The sequence below is a fragment of the Gadus morhua genome, chromosome 7 (assembly GCF_902167405.1).
Source record: "Gadus morhua chromosome 7, gadMor3.0, whole genome shotgun sequence".
NCBI classification, from domain to species: Eukaryota; Metazoa; Chordata; class Actinopteri; order Gadiformes; family Gadidae; genus Gadus; species Gadus morhua.
The window spans coordinates 24,258,301-24,268,300 of record NC_044054.1 but is presented as its reverse complement, the minus strand read 5'-3'; the positions used below and the strand labels follow the sequence as shown (position 1 = coordinate 24,268,300).

General features: G+C 44.8%; 2 protein-coding genes across 5 annotated transcripts in view; both read left to right on the top strand.

The window, feature by feature from the left end:
- The window catches only part of cfap54 (cilia and flagella associated 54), a 28,768-nt gene extending 21,717 nt beyond the window's left edge, over nt 1–7,051 (top strand). For 2 of the 3 annotated variants that reach the window (XM_030362377.1, XM_030362378.1), the window contains exons 46-60: nt 238–404; nt 1,359–1,505; nt 1,605–1,725; nt 1,976–2,233; nt 2,605–2,713; nt 2,948–3,041; nt 3,287–3,388; nt 3,699–3,867; nt 4,041–4,178; nt 4,273–4,433; nt 4,914–5,054; nt 5,159–5,265; nt 5,461–5,596; nt 6,604–6,687; nt 6,795–7,051. In XM_030362377.1, the coding sequence (XP_030218237.1) occupies nt 238–404; nt 1,359–1,505; nt 1,605–1,725; nt 1,976–2,233; nt 2,605–2,713; nt 2,948–3,041; nt 3,287–3,388; nt 3,699–3,867; nt 4,041–4,178; nt 4,273–4,433; nt 4,914–5,054; nt 5,159–5,265; nt 5,461–5,596; nt 6,604–6,687; nt 6,795–6,917 (2,057 nt within the window). In that variant the 3' untranslated portion in view covers nt 6,918–7,051. The remainder of the gene's footprint in view (nt 1–237; nt 405–1,358; nt 1,506–1,604; nt 1,726–1,975; nt 2,234–2,604; nt 2,714–2,947; nt 3,042–3,286; nt 3,389–3,698; nt 3,868–4,040; nt 4,179–4,272; nt 4,434–4,913; nt 5,055–5,158; nt 5,266–5,460; nt 5,597–6,603; nt 6,688–6,794) is intronic. The other variant, XM_030362379.1, reaches the window with a different exon arrangement.
- A 707-nt stretch (nt 7,052–7,758) lies between these two features.
- LOC115546448 (dixin) overlaps nt 7,759–10,000 on the top strand; it is a 12,009-nt gene continuing 9,767 nt past the window's right edge. Inside the window, exons 1-4 of one of the 2 annotated variants that reach the window (XM_030359931.1) lie at nt 7,759–8,003; nt 8,843–8,972; nt 9,517–9,642; nt 9,971–10,000. The exon at nt 9,971–10,000 is cut by the window's right edge and continues 202 nt beyond it. In XM_030359931.1, the coding sequence (XP_030215791.1) occupies nt 7,941–8,003; nt 8,843–8,972; nt 9,517–9,642; nt 9,971–10,000 (349 nt within the window). In that variant the 5' untranslated portion in view covers nt 7,759–7,940. The remainder of the gene's footprint in view (nt 8,004–8,842; nt 8,973–9,516; nt 9,643–9,970) is intronic. The other variant, XM_030359932.1, reaches the window with a different exon arrangement.

Genomic DNA, 10,000 nt, shown 5'->3' with positions numbered 1-10,000 from the left:
CCCTCAATTGACATCATAAAAATGACACAATGATGATAAAAAATGTTACAATGTCTCAATTAAAAAAAAATGAACATTTATTGAACTGTCTGTAAATCACGCCAAAAGAATATCAGCGTGATCGACCGATATACCGATATATCGACCGATATATCGGTCGATCACTCGTGTTATTTTGCGAGGTATGTTTAACATGTTTGTGTGTGTGTGTGTGTGTGTGTGTGTATGGGTGTGTAGGTCCAGACAGCAGTGAGGAAGCAGCGAGGGTGTTAAAGGAGGGTCTGAACGAGTGTACCTCCTGGGGTGACCCGGACACACACGCCCTCATGCTGCTGGTGGCTGCTGCAGCGCACACAAACAGAGGAGCGCACAAAAGAGAGGCTGACCCCACCGCCATGCTGCATGTAAACACACACACACACACACACACACACACACACACACACACACACACAGTCGAATGTCATCCTTGAGTCAAAATCCATAATATACTCAAAACAACATGACAACAAATATATATATACTTACTTACTGTGCTTGGAATATGCATAGGTCTGCAAGTGAAATTGAAAGCAACAGAGAAATGTCAACCTATGTAAATTAGAACCTCACGTGACTTTTGATTCTAATCAGTCAGCAGACTTTGTGTGTGACCATCAATCAAGACTTTCTTGATTGATGACCACCCACAAAGTCCGCTGCTGGTCTCATAGCAACCATTGAAACCATATTACAAGCAGCCCTTTGGGCAACCAACTTAATAGCTTTTAAATTAAATTAGTGAACAAAGGAGAACGCCCCAGTGACACAATAACAGCAGAGGCAGCAGATAATTGAATCCCTCTGATTGATTGAATATCGATATAATGATACAATGACTTTGTAGTCATATTCTTTTTACAGTGGATATTCTAGATCAATTGTCAGTAGAACAGCTTTGTTTAAAGTCACTAAATGTAGATACATTGAATGGAGGGTGTAATCATATTTGGCAGGGCTCCGTAGAAAGCTATTTGGGACGATAGTTTGCTGCCTGTTTTCTCTTATTGGCCTCAAAACATAAAGGAGGGCTAAACCTAGTTGCGTAGCTCCATCAACCAGACCAATACGGTGATCATCATGCAGTAAGATAATAAGTAACGAGAAGCAACTTCATTTATAACAACAAAATACTGATCATCTGTCAATTGGATGACGATGTTGAAAACGTTGAACTCTCTGATGAGTGGTAAATGGTAACTTGTGTGTGTGTGTGTGTGTGTGTGTGTGTGTGTGTGTGTGTGTGTGTGTGTGTGTGTGTGTGTGTGTGTGTGTGTGTGTGTGTGTGTGTGTGTGTGTGTGTGTGTGTGTGTTTGTAGGAGGCAGTGCGTCTGCTGTCAGACAGGACATGGATGCCTGCCGCCTCCAGCTTAGCACTAGCTTTAGCCACGATGCAGCTTGGTGCCCTGAAAGGTACACACAGCACCGCCCTGTTGGAGATGGGACAGAGACTGCTGCAGCAACAGGTACACGCACACAGGCACACACACATACACACGTGCACACACACACATGCACACACACACACACAAGTTCAGACAGAATTAACTCTGCTCTCCTTGCAGCTGACTGTGTTTGGTGAGAGTGTAGAGGTGAAGAGTGGAGGAGTGATTCTTCCTCCTCAAGGTCTCAACAACATCTACCTGCCACAGCTCCCCCTGCTGGCCAAGACAACCATGCAAATTGGTACTTTCCTAGCCTTATTTTAACAGTAAAAAAGACAGGATAACTTCACCAATATTGAAATATATTTTTGTTTTTAGCTAGTATTGATTACACGTGTTTTAGTTAGTTTACAAAGGAAAAGGCATGATATCACCCCTTTAATGACAATATTTATCAATTAAAATCTCTGTTAATATATATTAATAACATAATATATAAATTAATAAAATATAATTTGGTAATCTGAATATTGTTCTGTGTATGTACACAGGCAACATCCTGGCCCTCAGGGCTGCAGAGAGAAGCTCTAACCCTGCTCCCGATGCCAGCTTGCCGGCATCCTCCCCTGACACCCAGGGTGGCTTGCCGGAGCCCTTGGCTCCCGTCGGGCCTCCCTGCCAGAGAGAGCTCCCCGCTGGGGTCCACCGCTGGAGAGTGGCCCGGGAGGTGCTGGGCTCTGCCCTGGGCCTCTCCAGGTCCAGCGCCCGCAGAGACATGCAGGTGGAGGCCAGCCTGCTCCACTGTCGTGGTAGGTCAGGGTCAGGTTACTGAGTAGGTAGGAGTGGGGATAGGATACGGCTAATGTAGGGGTAATGGTATTGGTAAGGGTATTCTAGGGTAATGATAAGGGTTGGGAGCAGGGCTAGGGTTACTGGCTATTTCAATGGCAATTGAGGGAATGGTAGTTAAACCGAAAATTGTGTCGGTCATCAGCACTCTGAGTCAACGTTCTAAGATAGTGTTAAATGCACATTCACCCTTTTGTATATCTGTCTTGTTTTGTGCGTTTGTGTGTGTGTGTGTGTGTGTGTGTGTGTGTGTGTGTGTGTGTGTGTGTGTGTGTGTGTGTGTGTGTGTGTGTGTGTGTGTGTGTGTGTGTGTGTGTGTGTCTGTGTCTAGGAATTGTGGAGTGCAGTTTGAGGTTCTTTGGTCTGGTGAAGAGACAGGAGGTGGCCAGGACGTTCGTACACTGTATCCAAACTACAATGACACACAGCCACAATCTACAGTCAGTAATAATATCAGTGTGTGTGTGCATGCTGCTTTCAAGTGAAAAGGCCCCGATAATCAAATGCATAGGATTTTGTTTCACAACTGTGAGTGTGTGTGTGTGTCTGTGTGCGCGTGTGTGTGTGTGTGTGTGTGTGTGTGTGTGTGTGTGTGTGTGTGTGTGTGTGTGTGTGTGTGTGTGTGTGTGTGTGTGTGTGTGTGTGTGTGTGTGTGTGTGTGTGTGTTTTTTCAGGGTTCATCATCAGTGTTATCTGGAGGTTGCGTTCCTCTTCCTACAGGACTGGCAGAACATTCCTCCAAAGACACCCAGACAAACTCCAAATAAAGTATGTGTGTGAATATGTAATTCATTGTCATACAACACATACACAATATGTAATACAATGCAATGTAGCGTGTGGAAATAACAGACACATCGATTTTGAAGGCGTTTACCTCGTCCTTTTAGACGTTTAGGGTTACGAGATGCACTGGACTATCAACCTTTTAATCCCTTTGAGACTTTCATTGTGATAAACGGCTATGCTAATAAAGTTGCCTTGCCCTGACTAATGACATCCACTCCTAACAGGGTTCCCATTGGAGGAACATGATGGCCGGTCTGAAGAGCAGGCTGATGGTTGCAGAGGAACACCTGATGCCCTACTGGGTCTGCCTCCGAGCAGCCCACATGGTACACCACCCCCCCATCCCCCCTGGCTTCCACACACACTCTATACACATGCATGCACACACCACAATTCACCACAATACACCACACAAACCCTTTATATTCACCACGTACAACACAATTCAATTGCACCACACACAATCACACATTTTGTTATTGGTCTCAAGACTTTGACAACTGTAATCTACACGATAGAAACTGAACATGACTCCTATAGTTAACGGCTGAGTCATGACACACCGAGACCATAGAGAGTCCTGGAAATTGTGCTCCGTGGAGCCCACTGGCTGATTAATGACGGGTGTGATGACAGGTGATGTCCTCCATGAGGAGCACTGCTCAGCTGGGTGGCTCCACAGCTGAGGAGGACAGGGAGGGAGGAGGAGGAGGAGGAGGAGGAGGAGGAGGAGGAGGAGCACTGTCCAGCCAGGAGCTCAGCACCCTCCCGGGCTTCGCCAGGAATGACCTGCTCCACTCCTGTGGTAACACACCTGGCTGGCTCTAGTCTGATCTCTCTTGGTGGTTTAGATCAAGACTGAGTGTGTGTGTGTGTGTGTGTGTGTGTGTGTGTGTGTGTGTGTGTGTGTGTGTGTGTGTGTGTGTGTGTGTGTGTGTGTGTGTGTGTGTGTGTGTGTGTGTGTGTGTGTGTGTGTAGGTGGTGTGTCCAAGTCGGCCAGGGATGCAGGGACAGAGCGCAGCTTTAAAGAAGACAGCAGCACACACCCTACACTCACCTGGTCCCACCTGGCTCGTTATTACACACACCTGCTGAACCTGCAGTATGCGACCTCAAGTAAGTGTGTGTGTGTGTGTGTGTGTGTGTGTTTATGTTTATGTGTGTGTTCTTGGACGTGTGATTATTTGTGTTTGTGTATTTTTATGTTCAGCAGGCATATGTTCAACGCTGTTAGCAGGAGACGTTAGCATAGCGGCGCGGCTCTCCCAGCTCCATTCCTTCTACTGTGAACACAGCAGCAGCTACACAGAGACCTGCTGCCCTCCACAGCCTGTCCCCGCACGCATCATGCTGCAGGCTCCACTCACACAGGTACACAGACACACACACACACACACACACACTAGGGCTTTGACTTTTGCCCAAAAATCGTATTTGAAGTTTGTTTGTTTATTAATATTAATATTCAAATATTTATTAATAATATTTTGTTTACCGTCGTTGCTAATGTTACCGGTCTTGCGTGTTCCAACGGTTTATTAGGTTTCTAATAAATCGCTGTCTAATCAATACTTCATTCACTGCCTCTTCCGTGGCCATTACAATATTATGAATAGACTGCGTCGGGTTCTCCGACGTCTCTCCCTCTTGGCCTGCCCATAACAGGTTTGAATATTAAGGGCTGCCTAATATTCGTTAGAATTTTTATTTATTTTTTGATATTCAAATTATATTCGAATAACGAAGTTCGGAGTCAAAGCCCTAACACACACACACACACGCACCACGCTGCAGGCCTCACTCCCACCATGCAGTGTGGACTAGTGACCCCCAAGGTTCATTTGGTTCCAGCGGAGCAGAGCTTTCAGAGGCCCTATGCTCCAGGAAGAGGAGGAGGAGGAGGTGTACAAGTGGTCCATCTCCCCCAGACCTCAGCTCTGTGTGCAGTGGTATCAGCCCTGCCTCACCCCCAGTCTTGGAGCACAGGACACGGTATCACACACACACACACAGACACGCACACGCACACACACGTACACACCTGTTTGCTTGTGTAGACTGTAGGTCCCATATGTCTGTGTGTGTCATATATTCAGGTGATCCTACTGTATGGATTTAACAGTCATCCCATTTCTGCCACTGGAGGATCAGCCAATGGCGTGTTAGGGTTGCAGTGTGGACACTATGAGATCAGAATGGATAGGTAAGGCACAACACACCCTAACACTCTTATTCCTCTACTCGCTCTCCTGTGGACAGACTTCTCAGATCATAATGCCTTGCAAATTGACATTTTGTTGTGTGTGTGTGTGTGTGTGTGTGTGTGTGTGTGTGTGTGTGTGTGTGTGTGTGTGTGTGTGTGTGTGTGTGTGTGTGTGTGTGTGTGTGTGTGAGTCAGGGTGAGAGCGGTGCATGCTGAGCTGTGTGAGGTGTGTGTGTTGGCTGACATCAGACTGTCTGCAGCAGAGGACTCTCTCTGCACTTCGGGCATAGCCCCCCCAAGCCCTGCAGCCGCAGGGGACAAGACCATGAAGGTGTGTACTATAACACACACATTACATCACATTACATACATATACAGAGACCATTATAGGGAAATAAAGAGAGATGAAAAGAGGATGAGCGAGAGAGAGCGTGGATGTTCAATTAAACCAACGTTAATGTGTTATTTAAAATGGTTGCGACATTGTCTTCGTTTATAGAGGATTGAGAAGAAATATAAGATATCACGGGTACACTGACGGTATTTATATGGTATTTGAATTAATACTGGGAGATTACTTTAATATTATTTTAGCACGGACACACACACGGTAGTTTCGGGGTGCTGTGAAAGGCTTTTTGTAGCTGCTTTGGGTTCTCACTCTCAGGAGTTGAATATTTGCCCTTAACAAGCCAGAGTGAAAGTGTGTCTAGTGTGTCGGTGGCCGTCCATGACACCAGTGAGGAATGCGCTCACCCATTGTGTTTAATCCCTGCGACATCCCACTGGCTCAACAGCCTCTGGTGTCACGAGGTCAACAGGCCCCAGCTCTTCATCAGCCACCGCGCTGCTGTCTGTGTGGCATCAGCTATAGGAAGCCTGAGTTTCTACTTCAGAGGCGAACGTCTGCACGCCTCTTCCATGTGTTTTAAATACTGGTCCTAGATAAAGAGCAGCATTGGGATAGATTGTTATTATTAAATCTGTATTGCCTTTGCTTCTCATAATAAACTCTGATAAAGTTGTTTGGGCAAGCATTTCAACAGATTTTATTTTTACACCATGCTAATATTTTCAATGATGTCCATTGAAAAGAGAAAATATTCCAGTTACTGCTATTCATGTTTTAGATCACCAATCTGCATTGTGATTTAAATCACATCAATTTGTATTCAAGACTCATATTAGTCAAAATATTCACAATCAGAGGACTTTTACTTACCGTTTACCCAATCTGCTCAAGAGACCAAAGGACACCAAATCGGCCATGATCAATTTGAACACAGCTAAATGAACAGAAGTTACGATATCAATACGCATTATCTATTCCATTTAAAGGTCCTGGAAGAGCGGACGCTGGCCTGCTGTCTGTCCATCCAGGCACTGCTCCGGCCAGGCCCCAGGCCCACACCTCTGACCCAGGTGTTTTATACGCTAAAGCAGGACCTGCTTTATACTTTATGCTAGGTGTATACTGGGTGTACTGTACGGCCAGAGTTCACTCAAGGCTGATTTGTGTTCTGTTCCAGGTGCCATTTGAGGTCTCTCTGGAGAACGTCAGTGAGCTTGAGCGATGTTTTGATCCCTTTGGAGGAGCCATCCTAGAAAGCTCTCTGCTCACTGAATGGATCCTGGCTACCCTGATGCCCTGATCCTGAAGCCTGCCGAGCACAAATACCTTTGCTTGTTTAAGCTCGATCTTATATGATGGTTTACTTTTTTATTTATGTATATATAAATATATACACAAGCAGAAAATAAAAAATATATACCACACTTTTTCCAAGATCTGTTGTCAGGTAAAATATTTTACCACAAGTTAATTTTTGCTTGAAAATAAATGCAAAATTACAGATATTGAAAAACATCCATCAACGTTTGATTGCTAACCAGTCCCAATTGCATTTTACCAAGATTCCGTCAAAGCAATAATTTAAATTAGGGGAGCACATTTTCAATTAAGGGCTGCTTCTTTTAATGACCATGGCATACCTATAGTGTTGCACTACCAGGCCCTTAAACTATTCATGCTTTCCCTCAAATGCCAACTTAGAATTGCAGTGCATGATTATTATAAACATCTAGGTCAGTTTGAAATGAACCTTGGCACACAATTAAATCTAAGAAAAGCCATAGGCCTAAATGTAGGTTGGTTATTTAAAGTAATCCAACAGTGCTCCTTATAAATATCCTCTGTTCAATGAAGTTCTGGTACAACATGCATTTCCGAATAACATGACCAAACAAAGGCACCATGACATTAAACTTTTTGCCGAAATGAGGCCATGTATAACTCAATTTCAACAGGCCAAGAAGTAATCTAATATAAATACACCAAAGCATCATCATGTGGTTCGTTTAATTACTTTTCTACTTGTGCGTGCGTGCGCGTGTTGGCTTTGGGAGGGAAACACCAGGTTGGTCGGTTTAGCTCAGCGACTTTTATTGTGAAGTTGTGAACGGGATTCTGGAATTGGTGTGTTTGCATCATGTGGTATCCCGTAGTAACCGGTGTCTGCCCACCCATCCCATGCCCTCAGCCGTCCCCGGTCGCGTTCCCTTGTTTGTTGACGTTCTCCTAAACGCACCGTTAGCTCGAGGCACCGGGGGCGATGCACCGGCTCCTGCGGGACAGTTTGTGCGGTAGCAAGTGAAAGGGACGTCGGGCTAAAAGTATGATCGCCTCGCTGTCAAAGGGGAGCTCACTGGAGGACGTTCTTCATGGGGGTTTTAACGAGGTAAGTTCACGTTGACGAACTCACTCACTAACTAACGTACGGACGTTTTCCTTTGACAGCTAAGCCTGTATGCCTTCACATTCAATGTGTTTCTAGAAACTAAAGACGGCGAGCGTTCTTCAAACAGCCGGAGTCAACGATGAAGTAACGTTGACGTTACACAAAAAAAAACAATGGTCGCAAGATGTAACGTTTCAACTTCAGTTCAGCCTAAAATGACGCATTGTCTTATGGATGCAATGTAAACATATTTTGCAAGGCAAGACGTTTCACATATCAGTAGACAAAGTCAACGAACCGCAATGGCTGGGAATTGTGAATAGAAAAGATAACGGTATATTTAACGCGTCCATCCTTGTAATTAACGGTATCGTTATCGATCTCAACAGTGGAATTCTGCAAACCGTTATAACATTAAAGTGTTAATGTTTCTGTTTATTCAGAGTGTGTATCATTTCAAACCTGACGTGTGCCGTGTATAGTGCTTTTGTACGTAGCGCAGGATCTGTTCGCCTGACAGATCAGTTCCCGTAAGCAAGACAAAAGCGTGCGAAATAAAGTCCCGCTATTTATTTACGGGACGTTTAGACTGGCTTGTGATCGCAATTATCTCAACCCTCTGAACAAAAATAAGAATGTTTTAGTTAACGGGACAATATAGGTCATCCCCTGTCCCGTTGCCAGTGACCTGATGAACAAAGGACAAAGGAGCTCAGAGCCAATGAATGATCGCCTGTGGGAATTAATTATTTGCGGTGTCCAGTGAAATCGCCCGTCTGTGTTTTTGATGTTCCATATTCTATATTCTTGTGTGCGTGACTATGATCGATGCATTGCAGCATCAACTTGCGGCGTACGTTTCCTGGGTCAACTCTCAGCTGAAGAGGAAGCCGGGACTGAAACCCATTAGTAACCTCAGACTCGATCTGCAGGATGGGGTGGTGCTGACACATCTCATAGAGATAGTCGGTTAGTTCACTTACCCATCTCCCCCCCCAAAAAAACAGACCAACACCCCCCCCCCACACACACACACACACAGACACACAGACACAGACACACACACACACACACACACACACACACACACACACACACACACACACACACACACACACACACACACACACACACACACACACACACACACACAACTACCAGGTACACACACACACACACACACACATGCACACACAAACACACACACACACACACACACACACACACACACAAACACCCCCCCACACACACACACACACACACACACACACACACACACACACACACACACACACACACATGCACATGCACACACACACAGACACACACACACCCACGCCCACACATAATCAAAGATGCTTCCAAAATGTGACCGATGCCACATGTTCCCTTGAGCCTTTTCTATATATATATATATATATATATATATATATATATATATATATATATATATATATATATATATTATTGTGTATTTATTATCATGACTCCTCCTTTCTTCTCCTCCTGGCAGCTGGGGAGGTGCTGGAGGGAGTACATCCGTCTCCGCGAGACAAAGAGGAGAGCAGAAAGAATGTCGAACACGTCCTCCACTTCATTTCCTCAAAGCACATACGCATGCCTCACATATCCGCTAAAGGTAGCGAGCTAACAGGACCCCTTCCCTTCTGCTTTCTAACCCCAAAACCAAAACCAATGATTTAAAATGTGGTCATTGTTGTTAAAAGCTACGTTGCTTCTTGTTAATATGTCACAACATTAAGGAATAGGTAAAGTTATGTATCAAGTTTTACGACTTTGCAGAGTACACGTCTGCAAGCACCCTCTCCAGGAAGTGTAAACCAGGCACTTCCTGTTAGCTCATTCAAAGTAGCTTTGTTAACTGCAGATACACTTTTATTGACCATTCATTCATTCATTTGGCAGACACTTTTGTGTTCTCATTGGTATACATTCTCCTTCTGCAGACATAGTGGATGGTAACCTGAAGTCTCTGA